Below are 20,868 nucleotides of genomic sequence, written 5' to 3'. Positions count from 1 at the left end.
AAAAAAAAAAAAAAGTCAAGAAGGGAGAGAGTTGACATGTCGTGGGGTTGTTAACCAATGTCATAAAACAATATGCATACTGACTGTTCAATGAGAAACTATTTGTTCTGTAAACCTTCACCTGAAGTACAATAAAATATGTATGCATATATATTTATATAAAACAAACAAACATACATACATACGCCCAGGTCTACCTCCCAGAGATCCCTGTTTAATTGAGCTAGGGTGAGGCCCAGGCAGAGGTACTTTTGTAAAGTTTGCCAGGTGATTGTATATTGCAACCTAGGGGGAAAACAAATTATTTAGAGCAAGCTTTTAAAAAAAAAATTTTTGAGCCAGCTATTTGAAAAGTAAATAAATAAATACCAGTGTAAAATTTGGTACCTTTCCAACAGATTTTCATGTCTTTATAACCTAGCCTGAATCTGAGTTTGTAGTTGCTCTCAGGTCCTTTCTTCTCATTTTTTTAGTTTATTTGTGTCCAGTATGTACCAGAGCCCTGGTGGCACCGTGGTTAAGAGCTTGGCTGCTAACCAAACTGTCAACAGTTTGAATCTACCAGCTGCTCCTTGGAAACCCTATGGGGCAGTTCTACTCTGTCCTATAGGGTCACTATGAGTCAGAATTGACTCACGGCAACGGGTTTGGTTTTTGGTTTTTTGTGCACCAGATATGTTTAGTTCTGTCTTGGATATAGCAATCTATCTAGTCACATAAACTAAGCTAGTGGTTGTCAAGTGTGGCCATTTGGTATCATGGTATGCCACGATGAACACCATGAAATAGTTGATATATTAAATGGAAAATAATTGATTTATAATTCTGTGCTAAATCAGATTTTATCTTCCGTTAGATTTCACTTTTTATAACTGGTGACAGATATCAAAGAATTAAGAAAAATACACGAGAGGAGAACTCTTTAAATATGTATCTCATTTGCTTAAAAAAAGATTGCTCATAAAAAAGAGAAAATCAAACAATACAGAATTGTTGGAAGCAAAAGTACCTCAATTCTCAGACATAATACTCTGTATGTTAGCTGTAAATTTTGGCAGGCTTTTTAATGCACATGTAAATTTTTTTCATGATTGGTATCAACTTTACCTGCATTTTTTGACATAATTTAAAGTAATTATACTATGCATGAATACATTCTCACTGTTTTTTAAAAAATAAAATAATATGAAACTATGTAGGATATAAAGTTGAAATCCTCCATGCCTCCCATTGGTTCTCCCCCATTTCTTTTCCCTTGAGATAACTGCTCATTAACAATTCGTAGTATTTTTTAAACGTTTTTCTGTGCATTTACAAACACATGCACACATTTAAGAACCAACATGGTATAGTGTTTAAGAACTCAGACCCTGGCTTCATACCCTAGCTCTGCCACTGACTACCTGTGTAACCTCGAGCAAATTAGTCTCTCCATGCCTCGGTTTCTTTATCTGTAAAAGGGCCTTAACAATAGTACCTGCCTCATAGGATTGTTGAAAAGATTATGCGTGAATATATATAAAGCATTTCATATAGTGCCTGACACATAGCAAGCACTATGAAGGTGTCTGCTCATAATTAGGAGTCGTATGCGTGCACACATATCATTTGGGCTTTTTTCCTTTTCTTTTTTTACTCAAACAAAATTATAGTGTATATATAATTATATGTCTTAAATATATGTCTTAGAGACTTGTCTATGACAATAAATAAAGACCGACCTGATATTTTTAATGATTGCAAAGGATTGTTGTTAACGTCAATTATATTGTACTGTGACCTGCACAGCCTTCTTTTTAGATTTTAAGGTTTTATTTGTGGCCTCGTTGTTGTTTGTTGTTAGGTGCTGTCAAGTCAGTTCTGACACATAGCAACTCTATTGGACGGAACAGAACTGCCCCATAGTGTTTCCAAGGAGCGGCTGGTGGATTCAAACTGCCGACCGTTTGGTTAGCAGCTGAACTCTTAATCACTATGCCACCAAGGCTCCAAATTGATTAATTTTTGTAAAATCTAATTTACTCATTCAGCAAGTGTTTACTTCACACCTGCTATGTCACACTCGCTGACCTAGGTTCCAGAGATACAGTGGCAAATACACATGCAGAAGACAGCCTCAGCCTTCCCAGGGCTTATGGTCAGTGAGCATTTGAAAATAACACATCTGCTCTGCTTGTTAATTGAACACACACACACACACACACATACACACACTTAATGACTCTTTGCCAGTTGTGATAATCTAGTCCCAGGGTTGGCAGACTTTTCTGTAACGAGCCAGATAGTAAATATTTCAGGTTTTGTGGGCTACATATGGTCTCTGTTACATATTCTTGTTTTGGTTTGTTTTTTTTTTTTGCAACCCTTTAAAAATGTAAAAACCATTCTTAGCTCACAGGCAGTACAAAAACAGGCCACGGGCCAGATTTGGCTCAGGCTGTAGTTATCAACCCCTGATCTAGTCTCTGTATCCTATTTAATTTATTCTTGCTTTTTTTTTTTTATCTGTGGAACACTGAGAGAGGCGTGTCAAAGCGTTTCACTGTGATCGTGGGTTTTTGTTTTTGTTTTTCTAAAATATCTATGTGTCTAATCATGTTGAAGCTCTCTCCTGTTCCACGCAGTCATTCTTTTCATTGGGAGCCTTCTTCACGCTCAGCTTTGTCCCTTTTTCAGGTTGGTGGGGGCTGGTGATTTTTACGGCTGCAGCTGTTGTTGTCTACTCTACTATCTATAGATGGCAGTTTTCTTGGTTTGTATGAGAAGCCTCTGTGGCTCTCTCCTGTGTAGGTCAGGTCGAGATTCCCTGGCACGCTTCTGTGCTGTGGACCTCTGGGGCCAGTTAGGTGTGGACCTTGCCCTGGGCCACTGAAGGCAGTGATAGGATGACCAGGCAAATAGACCAGGAACTGACCAATAGACAGAGAAAGAACCCCCTACCCAAGAATAAAATTTGAGGCTGAAGAGTTAATTGGGACAGTGTTGCAAGGCCTGCCTGTCACCAGTGTCCTTGGCTTTGATCACCAACTGCTCCCAACCTCTCACTCTTCCAGCCTCTTCTGGAATGATCTTAGGGCAGTCTGTCCTATTGGAGTCTTGGTTGTCCATAGAAAGTAGAAGAGGATTTCACTGTTATGCTGAGCCTTTATTTTTCCATGCTTAATGTTTTGGCAACCCACTATCTCTGACCCTGTCTGCTGTAATAAGTGTTCCCATCTCACTTAATGGAGCAGACCACAGCCAGCCTTCCACATGCAGGGAACTGGCACAGCTCCCACAGTGAAATCCTTCACATCCTGTCCTTGCTGCCAATCCCTGCTGCTTCGAGCTTAATGATCCTCTTGGGCTTTATTGAAAAATCCCATCTATGCTTCAGGGGTTCCTCTCCTTCATCCAAGTGACTTGTTCAGCGCTGAGCTGCTTCATGGAAACCCTAGTGGTGTAGTGGTTAAGAGCTACAGATACTAACCAAAAGGTCGGCAGTTCGAATCCACCAGGTGCTCCTTGGAAACCCTATGGGGCAGTTCTACTCTGTCCTATAGGGTTGCTATGAGTTGGAATCGACTCGATGGCAGTGGAGCTGCTTCATCAGCCCAGTCCCATCGGTGTCATGTCTTCCAGAAAGTCTGCACACCTTCCAGTTTATTGGAAACATCATACCCTTCTTCTGTGCTCTTCTGGGTTTTCCTTATTTTTATATTTATGGAGTTATTTCAGTGGGAAAAGCAAACACTTGGTCTCAAGTCACAATCTGAAACAAGAATGCATCTCAGGAAAATCTCAGATGAGAAAATGCTCTCTAACTCTTTGTGTATATGAATTGGGAAAAGATCACCACTTTTCAGTGTTAGTTGAATCTCATTCCAGTGTTCCATGGGAGCACAGTTTGAGAACCACTAGCCTGGATTATTCCTTCTGATTATAAGGAAGTTCTCAGTTTGCTTCTAACATCCCTGATGCAACTCCTGGGCCAAGAAAGAAGTCATCAGTGTCCTGTAGAGTTAGAATGCTTCTAAGACTGTAAGAGACCTTACTTGTTTTTCTTAATTGGGTTATTTTCACTTTGTGTTTCCAGTTGCTTAGGCCCAAAAACCTTGGAGTCATCCTTAGCTCCTCTCTTGCTCTCTTGCCCCCACATCTAATCCTTCGACAAGCCCTATTGGCTTTTCCTTCAAAACATATGCAGAACTAGCACTTGTCTCCTCTACAACTACCTCCCTTGTCCAAGCCACCGTCTTCTACTGTGTACGCTGTGGAAGGAGCCTCCTAACCCGTCTCCCTGTTCCCAGCCTAGACCCTCTTTCAGTCTGTTCTCCATACAGCATAAGTCAGATCATGTCCCTTCTTCGTTCAGAACCTTCCAGTGGCTTCCCATCTCATTCAGAGTAAAGGCCAAAGTCTTGATAATAGCCGCCATGGCTCTATGGATTCTGGCCCTGGCTTTTCCTCTAACCTCTCCTCCTGTTACTTGCCCCCATGCTCATTCCACTCCAGCTTCACAGGACTCCTTGCTGATCCTCTAACACACCAAACAAGTTCACAGTTTTTTACATCTTTAGGCTTTTGTGTTTGCTGTGTTCTCTTCCTAGAATACTCTTGCCTAGATATCCATGTAACTGGCTCCCTCGTTTCCTTTAGGTCTCTGCTCATATATCCCTTTATTAGTGGTGCCTCCCCAGAACAACCTAGGTAAATAACACCTGCTCTCCGTTCTGTCCCTCTGCTGTACTCCCTGTCCTCCTTTCCTGGCCTTGTTTTCTTCCATGGCTCTTAACAGCATCATTTATACCATATACTTACTTGTTTACTTGTTTGTGGTCTGTCTCCCCTCTCTAGAATATAAGCACCAAGCCATTGTCAGTTCTGTTCACTTGTGTACCTCCACTGCCTGGATCAGTGCCTGGAGTGTAATAGGTACACAGAAAACATTTGTTGAATGAATGGATGATGAATCCAAAGTTCCTGTGCCCTAAACATAAATGAGAGCTCGTGTATCAATAAGTTCTAGTTGTTCTTAAAGCACACAAACATCAAAGCAAGTTTTACAAAAATATCTGTCCATATAAAACTATGTATATCTTAACAAGTTTTGTATGTATTTTGAAGTCAGTTTACTTTTTATAGGATAGGCTTAGAGGTACTTTGGCTTAATTCTACTTAATGGCAGCTTTAGTTATTTTTGAGAATGAATAGGATTGTGTTTCTAAAGTCTGATACATTTTGTTTATTTACTTGTAGATGGAGAGCATCCCTGCTCATCAAGAGCATACCTGCTTCAGACCTGCCCCAGGTCAGGGCAAAGGTTGCGGCCATGGAAATGTTGAAGGGTCAGAGGGCTGATCTTGGGCTCCAGAGGGCCTGGGAGGGCAACTATCTTGCTTCGGTAAGTCCAGAGAAACAATGTAGTTTCTACCCCTGCTCCCTTTACACAGAAAGAAAAGACTTTGTCTACAAGAATTGGTAAAAAGAGTAAAACAGCTTCAGAAGCTAAAGAATTTCTGTGAGAGGTAGTAAATTAAAAGGTTTTATTGCTTCTAAGTGCACAATATTTGATGTTTCCCCATCATTCACCTTTAAAAAGGATTCTCTCCGTTACGTTGCTGTTGTTGTTGTGTGCCTTCAAGTTGATTGTGACTCATAGTGAGGACAGAGTAGAACTGCCCCATGGGCTTTCCAAGGAGTGGCTGGTGGATTCAAACTGTCAACCTTTTGGTTACCAGCCTGAGCTCTTAATCACTTTGCCACCAGGGCTCCTGTGTTATATTAGGTACAGTCTGTACCCTGGCCTTGGACTGCTTAAAGGCCTTCCCTTGCATAACTCAGCAACTATTTTAATTACCACTTTTATATTGATTGTTCCCCAAGCTACATTTCATCCTTTCTCCCATTTCCTAATTTAAAAAATTTAGTGGACCTTTGATGTTATAAACTGTTAGTAATTTACCATCTGGGTTGGGGAGATGAAAAGTACACGTGTAGAACTTTATGAGTATAATTATAAAGCAGAATACAAAAAGATTTCCTTTTCATCTAAAATGCTAAGCATACTTTATCATTTTTCCTTTTTCTTTCAGAAGCCAGATACACCGCAGACCTCAGGCACTTTTGTCCCTGTTGCTAATGAACTGAAACGAAAGGACAAATACATGAATGTCCTCTTTTCCTGTCATGTCCGTAAGGTAAGACGAGCTTGAAACAGACCATCTTGGAAAGAAGACTGATTCAGATGAAACTCACTTAAGAACTCCCTTAATGAAGCATAACAATAGGTACATAACTAGCTACATCATCAGCCTGTTGTGACACATTGTTCAAATGGATAAAAGGACATTTAGAGTTAGGCTATAAGTTCTTCCTAAAGAAAGTGAATTTTTCTGGTAACCGTTTCTTTTTAAAAGGGGGTGTCTTCATTATCTAGTGCTGCTACAACAGAAATACCTCAAGTGAATGGCTTTAACAAACAAATTTATTCTCTCACAGTTCAGGAGGCTAGAAGTCCAAATTCAGGGCACCAGCTCTAGGGGACAGCTTTCTTTCTCTGTCAGCCCTAGGGGAAGGTCCTTGTCATCAGTCTTCCCCTGGTCTAGGAGCTTCTCGGCATAGGGACCCCGGGTCCAAAGGATGAGCTCTGCTCCTGGCTCTACTTTCTTGGTGGTAGGAGGTCCTTCTCCTCTCTGCTTGCTTCTCTCTTTTAAATCTCAAAAGAGATTGACTCAAATACAGCCTAATCCTGTAGATTGTGTCCTACCTTATTAACATAAGTGCTTCTAATCCTGCCTCATTAACATCATAGAGGTTAGGATTTACAACACATAGGAAAATTACAGATCACAAAATGGAGGACAACCACACAATTCTGGGAATCATGGCCTAGCTAGGTTGATGTACGTTTTGGGGGAACACAATTCAATCAATAACAGGGGAGGAGCATAGTTTGGGAAAGAGGAAAATGACATACTGAGATTTGAAGGTGAGAAAAAGGCTATACGCTATGACTATATTTGCTTGTCTGATGAAGACTGTGTGGATCCATTATTTACCTGGAGATGATAGCAGTTGGACAAGTGGAAGAGTAGAACCCAGGGGACATAGTTGGTAAAAAAAAAAAAAAAAAAAATCAATGCACACGATTAGAAAAATAGAGAGAGAGGGGAAATTGAAGTAATTATAAAAGAGCGTTTTGTAAAAATTATGCAAATATTAAAATGGTAATGAAATGGAAGAGATATTGATATAAATAATTAATATAGGAACAGAAATTCATGAAATAGAGAACAGATAAACAATAGGGAAAAATCAAAGAAACCAAAAATTAGTTCTTTGAAAAGCAACAAAATTGGCAAACCTTTAACTAGACTGAACAAATACTGTCATAGAAGAGGAAGATTAAACTTCACCCATGTGTTTTGTTGTCATTAGGTACCATCAAGTCAGTTCTGACTCATAACAACCCTGTGTACAACAGAATGAAATGCTGCCTGGTCCTACACCATCCTCACAATCGCTGCTACGTTTGAGCTCATTGTTGCAGCCACTGTGTCAGTCCATCCCCTTGAGGGTCTTTCTCTTCTTCGCTGACCCTCTGCTTTACCAAGCATGATGTCCTTCTCCAAGGGCTGGTCCCTCCTGATGACATGTCCAAAATATGTGAGACGAAGTCTCACCTCCTCGCTTCTAAGGAGCATTCTGGCTGTACTTCTTCCAAGACAGATTTGTTCGTTCTTCTGGCAGTCCATGGTGTATTCAGTATTCTTCACCAACACCCTAATTCAAAGGCATCCATTCTTCTTCAGTCTTCCTTATTCATTGTCCAGCTTTCACATGCATATGAGGTGATTGAAAATACCATGGCTTGAGTCAGGTGCACCTTAGTCCTCAAAGTGACATCTTTGCTTTTTAACACTTTAAGGATGTCTTTTGCAGCAGATTTGCCCAATGCAATACATCATTTAATTTCTTGACTGCTGCTTCCATGGGTGTTGATTGTGGATCCCAGTAAAATGAAACCCTTGACAACTTCAGTCTTTTCTCTGTGTATCATGATTTTGCTTATTGGTCCAGTTGTGAGGATTTTTTTTTTTTTTTTTTCAATACTTTACTCTGCTTTAGGTGAAACTTTACATGGTAAATTAGTTTCCTGTTCAATAATTCATACACAAATTGTTACATGACATTGGTTGCAATCCCTGCAATGTGTCAGTACTCCCCCTATTTCCACCCTGGGTTCCCTGTTTCCGTTCGTCTGGTTTCCCTGCCCTTTTCCTGCCTTCTCATCTTTGCTTTTAGGCAAATGTTGCTCTTTAGGTCTGGTATAGTTGATTGTTCTAAGAAGCACCTTCCTCACAGGTGTTATTGTTTATTTTATAGAACTGTCTATTATTTGGCTGAAAGGTGATCTCCGGGAATGCCTTCAGTTCCATGTTAAAAGGGTGACTTAGAACTATAATCTTGGTGGTTCCTCTGGTCTGGACTTTTTCATGTATTTGGATTTTGTTCTGTATTTTTCTCCCACTCTAACCAGGACCTTCTATTGTGTTCCTGGTCAGAGGGGTTGCTAGTGGCAGCTGGGCACCTTCTAGTTCTTCTGGTCTCAGTCTAGTGGAGGCTGTGGTTCATGTGAGCCATTAGTCCTTTGGACTAATTGCTTCCTTGAGTCTTTGGTTTCTCCACTCTCCTTTGCTCTAGACAGGAAGAGACCAACCGTTGTATCTTAGATGGCTGCTCGCAAGCTTTTAAGACCCCAGATGCTACTCACCACGGTAGGATGTAGAACATTAATCTTTATGAACTGTGTTATGCCAATTCACCTACATGTCCCCCGAGACTGTGGTCCTTAGCCGTCAATCCCAGTATCTCAGTCCCTTGAGGTATTTAGTTATGTCTAAGAAGTTTCCATAACTTTGCCCCCATGTGTTCTGTTATATATATGAATATACATGCAGCACATGTAAGTATGTGTATAGAAATATCCACAACCATACCTATATATGCTAGTGGGTATACTCCCATATGACCTCCCACACCTATTTAGCATACATATCCACCTACGTATCCACTCATAAATTATTGTTTGTTATTACTGTGGTTACAGGATTGTATATGCTATAGTATTTACTGTAATTGCCCCTTATTCTTGTGTACCTCTCAGTGTCTTCCTTTGCCTTAATCACGTTGTGCTGACTTCCCCTATATTGTGTATTGCCTCTTCCTTCACCAAAATTAACATGTGTCTACGATCTACTTAGTGATTCTCCCTCCCTCGCCCTCCCATACCTGGTAACCATCAAAGAATGTTTCTTTCTGTGTGTAAACTTTTTCTTGATTTTTTATAATAGTGATCTCATACAATATTTGTCCTTTTGTGGTTGACTTATTTCATTCAGCATAATGTCCTCCAGATTCATCCATGTTGTGAGATGTTTTGCAGATTATCATTATTCTTTATCATTACGTAGTATTCCATTGTGTGTATGTACCACGGTTTGTTTATCCATTCATCTGTTGGTGAGTACTTAGGTTGTTTCCATCTCCTTGCTATTGTGAATAATGCTGCAGTGAACATTGGTGTGCATATGTCTGTCCATGTTATGGCTCTTATTTCTCTAGGATGTATACCTAGGAGTGGGATTGCTGGATTGTATGGTATTTCTGTTTCTAGCTTTTTGAAAAAGCACCATACCATTTTCCATAGTGATTGTACCATTTTACATTCCCACCAGCAGTGTGTTCCAATTTCCCCACAATATCACCAGCATTTGTTGTTTTCTCTTTTTTTGATCAGTGCCATTATTGCTGGGGTGAGATGGTATCTCATTGTGGTTTTGATTTACATCTCTCTAATGGCTAATGATCGTGCGCATCTCTTCATGAGTTTGTTAGCCACCTGAATGTCTTCTTAGGTGAAGTATCTGTCCATAACCTTTGCCCTTTTTTTTATTGAAATTTTTGTCTTTTTGTTGTTGAGGTGTTGAAGTTTTCTTTAAATTTTAGAGATTAGACCCTTGTCAGATAAGTTGTTGCCAAAATTTTTTTCCCAGTCTGTAGTTCCTCTTTTTACTCTTCTGGAGAAGTCTTGAGGAGCATAGTATTTAATTTTTAGGAGGTTCCAGTTATCTAGCTTATCTGCTGCTGTTTATGCATTTTTTGTTTTGTTTGATTGTCTATTTATGCCATGTATTAGGGTCCCTAGCGTTGTTCCTATTTTTTTTCCATGAACTTTATAGTTTTAGGTTTTACATTTAGATCTTCGATCCATTTTGAGTTTGTTTTTGTGAATTTTTGTTTTCTTTATGTTGAAGTGTAATCCATACGGAAGGCTATAGTCTTTGATTTTCATCAGTAAGTGCTTCAAGTCCTCTTTGCTTTCAGCAAGCAAGGCTGTGTCATCTGCGTATCGCAGGTTGTTAATGAGTCTTCCTCCAATCCGGATGCCACGTTCCCCTTCATATAGTCCAGCTTCATCCATGTAGTGCCAACAAACTATTATCTGTATTTAACATGATAAGGTAGAAGAGTTCAACTCAGTATAATATAGACAATTAAAAAAATAGAAAGCAGCCTGTTTTAAAGTTAGAATGAAATAAATACCATCAAGGAGAGCTTGCTGGCAGTATCTTGGGGTGATCACCACTATCCAAAGTCTTGTTGAGCTCCTAGATCCAGACACTCTATTTTATAAGTGTACCTAGAGTTGATCAGACAATCAGGAAATGACTTTTGCTAACCAGATTCACACACCCACATGCAAAAAAAAGCATAAACTATAATGGCAGTTTGAATATAACAGAAAAATGTACCATTTCAGTGAATCCTCATACCCACTATCCTCCTTGCTAGCATCAAAGTGTCTGGGAAGTCAAATTAGTAATCAGAACAATTGATCAAAGAGAGTTGGATGGTGTTGAGAATTGTGTCATCCACTATGGAAAAGCCTGGTGTGTCTGAGTATCTTTCCAGTAATGACAGTTTTATATCTGTCAAAGAACATGTTGTTCCTGTGACCTGCTGGATAAAAATGGAAAAAATTCTTATTCATACTCCTGTATTTCTAAGTTCACTGCAAAATCATATTTCTTCACATTGTAGTTTAGATAACGTCTTCTTTAGAAACCTTTCAATCCAAGGATATACCGAAGTAAACTTAATATGATTTTTGTAAAGCCATCTTCTTTATGCTTTGATTTTTTTTTTTGAAACATTCACTTTCCATTAGCCCCAGTTATAAAATATCCTTGATAGTGGGAGACTTCTGCAAATAGCTACTCTTACCATTATGTATTTTCTCCTGGTTTAACTCTCTAGGGAAACTTTATCTCCAGTCCTCTGCAGTACCGACTAAACCTATAAATAGATCACCAGAAGTGTTCAGGCAGAAGAAAATGGTAGGGATTTTTTATTTGGTTGAGGACTTTAGCTTTGAGTAATAGAAGAGACAAGATGAGATATCATCCAATATTGAGTCTGTGATCCTGTTTTTCTATTACTTTATGAATTTACATGGAAGAAAAATAGTCTTCCTATGCCATAATTATTTTAATTAAGTCTGGGATTTAGGAATTTACTTGTGTATATGTATACAGAATTTTTATATTTGCCATTTTGATTTAGCTAAGTTATGCAACTTAAAGCTTTACTTTGTTACATGATGTTCTTCCCACTCACTTGATTCACATTTTAAGGATAATTTGAGTTGCTGAGACAGAAGGTAAAGATTTGTGACGTGTTCTCTTCAGAAATTACATTTTTGCATAAAAAGTAATATTTCTGAACAGAGCTTCAATAAATTGGTGCTTTGAGGTTTTGTTTATTGTTTTCTAGATTAATTTACAGACATCATACAAAGGACAATACTCCACTTTACCACTGCGGTCTACTGGTTTGGACTCTAGAGTGAGCTTATGAAATTATGTAATAAGTTTGGTGTTTTTTTTTTAAATCATAGTCTTTTGCACCACACTCATATGTTTCTCAGTACAATTCCGCAAAAGTTGAGGAGCACTAGTTTTACTTATTATTCAGATTCAGTAATATATGTTCTCTATTCTAACATTGACACAAATGATGATTCGTATTTTCCAACATGGTTTTCACAGAACCAGTATTCTGTTGAATGTTAGTAGGTGTTTGTTGGAAAAGGGTTCCATGATTAAATGTATTTGAGAAATGCTGTGTTAAACAGTTAAACTTGCTCTTTACGCACAGAATAATCAGAACCTTTAACATACTCATGGGTACACCTGTCCAAAAGCAATGACAAAAAGGCAGGAAGGGACAGGAAAAATGGATGGATGGAAATAGGGAACCCAGAATGGGGAAGGGGAGAGTGTTAACACACCTCAGGGATTGCAACCAGTGTCACAAAACAATTTGTGTATAAATTGTTGAATGAGAAACTAACTCGCTCGGTAAACTTGCACCTAAATCACAATAAATACATAAGTAATATTCATGGGTTATGAATATTCTAGGGGAGGCTTTAGTTTACAGTATTTCTCAAACCAGCCTTACCATGGAACCCTTTCTGTCACAGAGCATCGCATAAGGCTAGTGTGCAGAACAACTTTTATAAAAATGCTGATGTAGAGGCTCTATGTTCACTTGGTTTCAAGTCTTCAGATAAGTGCCAGTCCTCTTTTATGGCAAAATGTTGTTATGTAAAGTTATCTACCAAGAGTAGTAATTATTTCACCACGTAGACTCTATTTCACTCTTAATTACAGGAACCATTTTTGTCAAGTTAAAGGCTGAGATACAATCTTTTGTTGTAAAGAAAATGTTTAGAAAATTCACTGATTTTTTTTTTTATGAGGCAAAAGGGAGAAGATTGAATACCATTCAAACTAAAATTTAGGAAGCTCTATATCCTACCAAAGCTAAAAATGTTTTCATATTAATCACACACACATGTATTTATAATATGTGATATTTCAATGATGTTTCATAATATTTCATATATATATATATATTTCATTTCCCCCAACTCCCAAGTTCTTATTTTCCAAAATACAAAGAAGTTAGAGATTAATTTGAAAACATTTTTAGCTTTGGTAGGATATATATAGTTTGTTGTCAAAGCCCTTGTGGCACAGTAGTTAAGAGCTACAGCTGCTAACCAGAAGATTGGCAATTCGTAGCCACCAGCCACTCCTTGGAAACCCAATGGGGCGGTTATACTCTGCCCTATGGAGTCACTATGAGTCAGAATAGATTTGAAGGCAATGGGTTTGTTTTTTTTTTAAATATAGTTTGTTATTAGCTGTTGTTGAGTTGGCTTGGACTCATGGTGACCTCATGTATAACAGAACAAAAAATTGCCTGGTACTGTACCATCTTTACAATCGTTGGTATGCTCGAGTTCATTGTTGTGGCCACAGTGTATTTTAAGTGCCTTCCAACTCGAGGAGCTCATCTTCCAGCACTACGTCGTTGTCAGTTGCCTTCGAATCAGTTCCGACCCATGGTGACTCCATGTGTGCAAAGTAGAACTGCTCCATAGGATTTTCAAGGCTGTGACCTTTCGGAAGCAGATCACCAGGCCTTGCTTTCGAAGCACCTCTGAGTGGGTTCAAACCACCAACCTTTCAGTAATTAGTTGAGTGCTTAACAGTTTGCGCCACCCAGGGACTCCTTTCCACGCTATATAGGGCAGTATTGTGTTGTGATCCATAGGGTTTTCATTGGCTGTATATAATATTTATAACCTCCATATACCAACTGTGCCTTCTCTTCTAGTTGAGGGAGGAGAGGTTTTTTTTTTTTGCTTTCTCTTTCCTTCTATTCATAAGAAACATGGCATTAAGTGATTCCTTGATTGAAATATTACTGACATCTAAAATTGAAACATCATAATCAGTGAGACATTAACTACTTATTTATAAAATGTCCTATGCTAAATTCTATTCCTTAGGAAAGATTTACCTGCAAGTGTGGGCATTCTCTAACCCTCTGTCTAGTAAAGGAGCCCTCTATAAACACGCACACACACACGTACATCTCCCAGTCCCCTTATCTACCCTGATTTTCTTCATGTCATTGTATGATATTATTTTCACTTGCTTCTTATCTGTGTCACCCCCGTAGTCTAGTCTTAGCTTCTTATTATAACCAAGGTCTTATGCTATTCCTTTATATGTCATTAAACCCTTTGCCATCAAGTCATTTCTGAATCATTGTGACCCTATAGGACAGAGTAGAACTGCCGCATAGTGTTTCCCAGGCTATAATCCTTATGGGAGCAGACTGCCACACCTTTCTCCTGGGGAGTGGCTGGTGGGTTTGAACCACCGACCTTTCAGTTAGCAGCCAATCACTTAACCACTGCACCACCAGGGCTCCTTTGTATATTATTAACTCCTTTGTATATCATTGTAATTTGATCAAAAGTGCACCTTGTAAATGTTGAAAAAACACATATATCGAATTACTTCGTTTGAGTTCATGCTTACTAGCACAATTTTTTTAATTAACGGGAGTCATGTGCTTGATAAAAATTCTTGAAAAAAGTAATAAATTCAAGCCCATTAAAAAATTTATGATTACAGAAAGAAACTTTTCTCCATAAAATCATGAGTCTAAAGATTTTATAAGTGTAGCTACTACCAAGTAATACTGTGTTGCAAATACAGGCCCAGATATGTGTCTTCTCGATCCAGTCAGGCAGCTCATCTATGTGCAGAGTCCTTAACGATGGCTGATGGTGAAGGTCTTGCCCTCTAGGAACTTAGACTGAAGGGGAAAATTAAATTAACTTGTGGAAAAGACATTGTCTTAGTTATCTAGTGCTGCTATGACAGAAATACCACAAGTGTATGGCTTTAACAATGAGAAATTTATTCTCTCACAGTCTAGGAGGCTAGAAGTCCAAATCCAGGCCCAGCTCCAGGGGAAGCCTTTCTCTCTCTGTTGGCTCTGGAGGAAGGTCCTTGACATCAGTCTTCCTCTAGTCTGGGAGCTTCTCAGCACAGGGACCCCAGGTCCAAAAGATGTGCTGTGCTCCCGGTGCTCCTTTCTTGGTGGCATGAGTTCCCCCTGTCTCTCTGCTCGCTTCTCTCTTTTATATCTCAAAAGAGATTGACTCAAGATACAACCCAATCCTGTAGATTGAGTCCTGCCTCATTAACATAACTGCTTCTAATCCTGCTTCATTAACATCGTCGAGGTTAGGATTTACAACACATAGGAAAATCACATCAGACGACAAAATGGTAGACAATCACAAAATACTGGAAATCATGGCTTAGCCAAGTTGACAGACATTTTTGGGGCACACAGTTTAATCCATAACAGACACCTTATGAGATTAAAGAAAATGCAGAAGTGAATTTCAAGTATTATAACCTGGAGAATAAATAATTCCAAAGCAGCAATTGGTGTACTTGTAAACACTCATATTAGGGAGCTTTTCATTATGGAGATACCTTACTAATAAAGGTATCTCTTCCAATCTTGGAAATAAAGAGCAAGAAGTCCACAGCTCCTCTTTCTTCAGTGCAGAGATGAAACTTTTCCTAAATCAAACTGGGCAGTGGAGACTTGAGAAGTCATCGAGCAGCTATGCCTTCATCTGGCACTTGGGAAGTTGTTTTCTTAAATTATACAACCTCCCGATAGTGCTTCAGCCATCTTGTCTTTTCCAGTTCTTACAGCTCCTGTAATCAACACTGAGTGGCTCGAGTAGGGAAGAAGACTTGAAATCATCCTGAACTGTGGGATTAAAAATGCTTCTAAAACCAATGATATCAGCAAGGATGTAGTGAATGCTACAGTTTGCCCTTTTCTGTACTGGTTGCAATGAGGTACAAGAAATAAGGCAGCATATGGTCATTACCCTCAAGGAGCTTCCAGTCTAGCTGGAAGACAGAATCACTATTTGTGATATAATACATTAATACATGAAGATCTGTCATGGATATTTGAGATTCTATATTGTTTTGTTTTGCTTATGCATTTATATTGAGATATCATTTATATATAGGGAAATGCATGGATCTGAAGTGCACAGTTCAATGAGTTTTGACTGATACACGTAAATCACAACCCTATCAAGATGTAGAATATTTCCATCACCCCAGAAAGTGCTCTCATGACCTTTCTCTGTTAATCCTCACCACCACCAGTGGCAACAATTGTTCTAATTTCTTTCATCGTGGATTAGTGCTACTGTTCTTTAACTTCACATAAAAGGACTCATACAGTTGGCTTTGAGATTTTACTTTGTTTTGAAATGAATTTGTTGTAATCATTATAACTACTTTACAAGGAAGGCAGCTTTCTGAGATATTTCCAACATAAAGAGACTCTGCATAACCTTTTATATTGGTTGAGTTAATTAAAGCTAGATCCTTGACGTTCTAGTCAGTAGGTTAATTATCCCAAGATTAATAAGTAAAATCAACTTCTTTTGCCAAATATAGCATCAACACCATGATGTATGCAACCATTTTAGCAAGTGTGTTTTTTTATAACAAACATCCATGGTTTAAAGTTGACAAGTCCACGGTCTTTGAAATGAGTAATACAAACTTTTCAATATTAAGTGAAAACTTTTGCCCACTAGTAGAGAGATATAGACAGTTACTCAGCTTCATAATGAAAAAATACAGACTAAGGATAGACTTAAGTTAATTGCATTGGTAATGGTAAGCATCAGCCAACCTTCTTCACTATCTTTCCTTAGAAACAGAGTGATGATGTATCCAGTGTTTCACGCAAATGCTTGAGCCAATAGCTTCTCCTATTTTCAAATATGCTGTTTTAAAAGGAAAAATACTTGTCCTTTGGCTTCAACCTTAATTTTTTGTTTTAGCCTTAATTCTACATGTATTAATTCTACAACTGTACGATAGAAGTTCAGAGAAAAGAGTGATCATTTTTTACTATAGGAATTGGGTAGGTTTTATAATGGAGTGAGAACTTAAGCGGTATCTTAAAGTATACATCGAGAAAGATAAAAAGGAGGCAGTAGAAACATGTAAGAGAGAGCTTAAGACCTGTCTGACAGGAGCAAAGCCCTTGAAGAAACAAAGTTAAATCAGTAGGGTAGTAGCAGATAGAAAGGCTCTTGAAAGTCAAGTAAAGGAATCATAAAATCTATAAAACAGTAATAATTATGAATCAGTTATTGGTGCCATAGGCAATAGTAAGGCACTGTAGATTTTTGATTATGTAGATTTAATGAGAGGCCCTGGTGGTGTGGTGGCTGAAGCACTCAGCTGCTAACCAAAAGGTCATCTGTTCAAACCCGCCAGCTTCTCCACAGGAGAGAGATGTGGCAGGTGGCAGTCTGCTTCTGTAAAGATTACAGCCTTGAAAACCCTATGGGGTAGTTTTACCCTGTCCTGTATAGGGTCGCTGTGAGTCAGAATTGACTCCATGGCAGTGGGTTTGGTTTTTTGGGGGTCATTATATTTTAGGGTCACCACTCGTTTGTCAGTTTGTGATACTGTGGTGGCTTGTGTTTTGCTGTGATGCTGGAAGCTATGCCACTGGTAATTCAAATACCAGCAGGGTCACCCATGGTGGACAGGTTTCAGCAGAGCTTCCAGACTAAGACAGACAAAGAAGAAAGACTTGGCCGTCTACTTCTGAAAAAATTGGTCAGTGAAAACCTTATGAATAACAGTGGAGCATTGTCTGACATAGTGCTATAGTGAGGATTGTGAGGATGGCACAGGACTGGGCAGTGTTTCATTCTGTTGTGCACAAGGTCACTATGAGCCAGAACCAACTCGACAGCTCCTAACAGCAACAACATATTTTAGGGAGTTTAATTTGAAATCCACCTACTCAGTGCATTAGAAAGGGGCAGAATGAATTTCAAATACAGGTTATATGTTTGTTCTTTTCAACATCTTTATTATGATGTAATTCACATACATGTTGGAGCAGGAAAAAAGTGGGATGCAGAACTCAAATTCTAGTAAGACCCCACTTAGTGGTCTGACTGAGACTGGAGGAGCCCCAGAATGCATGGCCCCAGACTCTCTGTCAACCCAGGACTGAAAACATTCCCGAGGCCAACTCTTCAGAGAAAGATTAGACTGGACTATAGGATGTAAAACGATACTTGTGAAGAGTGTGCTTCTTAGCTCAAGTAGATTCATGAGACTAAATGGGCAGTTCCTGTCCGGAGGTGAGATGAGAAGGCAGAGAGGGTCAGGAGCTGGTCGAATGGACACGGGAAATCAGGGGTGGAAAGGAGGAGTGAGCTGTCACAGTATAGGGAGAGCAATTAGGGCCACATAATAATGTATGTATAAGTTTTTGTATGAGAGACAAACTTGAATTGTAAACGTTCACTTAAAGTACAACAATAAAAAAAAGATATAATTCACATACATGCAATTCAGCCATTTAAAGTGTACAGTTCAGTGACTTTTAGTATAGTCACATATTTGTGCATGTCATCATTATCTAATTCCAGAACATTTTCATTAACCCAAAATGCAGCCCTGCACCTTTCAAACCTCCCATACTCTAGGCAACCACTAATCTGCTTTCTATCTCTGTAGATTTACTTGCTCTGGACATTTCATGTAAGTGGAGTCACACAGTATGTGACCTTTTATGTTGTGCTTCTTTCACTTAATGTTTTCAAGGTTCATGTTATAGCATGTACTGGTACTTCATTCCCTTTTATTACCAAATAATATTCCATTATATGGATGTCTTAGTCACCTAGTGCTGCTCTAACAGAAATACCACAAGTGGATGGTTTTAACAAAAAGAAGTTTATTTCCTCACAGTCAAAGTAGGCTAAAAGTCCAAATTCAGGGCGTCAGCTCCGGGGGAAGGCTTTTTCTCTCTGTCAGCCTTCTTCTCTTCGGTATTCCTCCAGACTAGGAGCTTCTCTGCTCAGGGACCACGGTCCAAAGGACACGCTCTGCTCCCAGCACTGCTTTCTTGATGGTATGAGGTCCCCCATTCTCTGCTTGCTTCCCTTTCCTTTTATGTCTTGTAAGGTAAAAGGTGGCGCAGGCCACACCCTAGGGAAATTCCCTTTTCGTTGGATCAGGGATGTGACCTGGGTAAAGGTGGTGTTACAATCCCACCCTAATCCTCTTTAACATAAAATTACAATCACAAAATGGAGGCCAACACACAATTCTGGGAATCATGGCCTAGCCAAATTGATACACACATTTTTGGGGAGACATAATTCAGACCATGACAATGGATATACCACATTTTATTTATCCATTCATTAGTTGATGGGCATTTGGGTTGTTTCTACTTTGGGAATGTTATGGATAATGCTGCTATGAACATTCATGTACAAGTTTTTGTGTGGACATATATTTTCATTTCTGTTGGGTATATACCTAGGAACAGAATTGCTGTATCATATCGTTGCTCTGTGTTTAATTTGAGAAACTGCTGGACTGTTTCCCAAAGCAACTATACCATTTTATATTCCTGCCAGCCAATGTATGAGGGTTTCAGTTTCTCCACATCATTGCCAATACTTGTTATTGTCCATCTTTGTTATTACAGCCATCCAAATGGATGTGAAATGGAATCTCATTGTGGTTTTGATTTGTATTTCTATAGTGACTAATGATGTTGAGCATCTTTTCATGTGCTGGTTGGCCACTTATATATCTTCTTTGGAAAGAAGTTGGGTTATTTGTCTTTTTATTATTGAATTGTATTAGTTCTTTGTATATTCTAGACACAAGCCCCTTATCAGATATATGATTTGCAGAAATTTTGTCCCATTATTTGGATTGTCTTTTCACTTTCTTGATGATATCCAGGTTACATGTTTTTTGTCCTTTTAGTTCTTCTGTGTGTTTTTCCTGTTAAATTGTAGAATTCCACAAGTCTGAAAACTGCTACTCCTTCCTAGTCACTATTGCATTCACTAGAGAAGGTCATACATGGTAGACATTCATGAATTCTCCACAACCAGCCACCTCTGCTCCTAGGTGTTTTCCAGACAAATAACTGGATTTCATTCATGATAAGAAACTATGGTTTATTGGTTTGTTTTTCTTACAGGTGAATCGATTTAGTAAGGTGGAAGACCGAGCTATTTTTGTCACCGATCGTCACCTGTATAAGATGGATCCCACTAAACAGTACAAGGTGATGAAGACTATCCCACTCTACAATGTAAGTGTTCTCTGTTGCTCTCTGAATAAAAGATTATTAAGCCAGTATAATGGACCACTATTGGGTCGATAGACTGACCCCTAGAATCTTTGGGACTTTAGGAATCCCTAAATCTTATGTTTTGTACAGATATACAGTTTTCTATGAAGAGGATCCAGAACTTCCAACAGATTAACAAAGGCATTTAAAAAAAAAAAAAAGTGTAAGGACTACTGTATGATCTTTCTCTAGTCCTAACCATAAAAAAACCCATTGCCGTCGAGTCAGTTCTGACTCATAGTGACTCTAACCATACTCCTGCTTAAATGCGGTAGAATGGATATATTTTTCTTGTTTATTTTCATAAGGCTTGTTTTTATATGGAAATGGAATCAGGAGGGATTTACTTTATTAAAACATTATGAAACTTTATGAAAACATCACTGCTTCTTTAATTATAGAATTTATGCTGCATCCAGAAGTTCTTTCCACCAATATATTTACACACATATAGTTGCTGGTTGTGTGATCTCTGGTCTAAATCCACTCTGTTATAAACACCCACTCCACAGGATTTTTAAATTCTGTAATAATTTCTTATTTGAAATTTGGTGGGCCTCTGCTTGAATCTCAATACGTGATTTTTTTTTTTCTTTTTTTACGTTTTCTCCTGCTTTATGGGGTCTGCTTTACAAATGAGTATTTGTTCTGATTCTTCAGAAAGATCTTTCCTGGGCTACTGTAGCTATTCATGTGTCAGGTGATTTTTCTCTGTCT

General features: G+C 38.7%; 1 protein-coding gene across 1 annotated transcript in view; it reads left to right on the top strand.

The window, feature by feature from the left end:
- MYO1D (myosin ID) overlaps positions 1-20,868 on the top strand; it is a 260,935-nt gene that overhangs the window by 190,893 nt on the left and 49,174 nt on the right. The window contains exons 18-20 of the mRNA XM_023739664.1: positions 5,239-5,383; positions 6,075-6,179; positions 19,999-20,112. Coding sequence (XP_023595432.1) covers positions 5,239-5,383; positions 6,075-6,179; positions 19,999-20,112 — 364 coding nt within the window. The remainder of the gene's footprint in view (positions 1-5,238; positions 5,384-6,074; positions 6,180-19,998; positions 20,113-20,868) is intronic.

The sequence above is a fragment of the Trichechus manatus genome, unplaced genomic scaffold, assembly GCF_000243295.1.
Source record: "Trichechus manatus latirostris isolate Lorelei unplaced genomic scaffold, TriManLat1.0 scaffold00138, whole genome shotgun sequence".
Lineage (NCBI taxonomy): Eukaryota > Metazoa > Chordata > Mammalia > Sirenia > Trichechidae > Trichechus > Trichechus manatus.
This window is presented reverse-complemented; position numbering and strand designations above follow the sequence as displayed.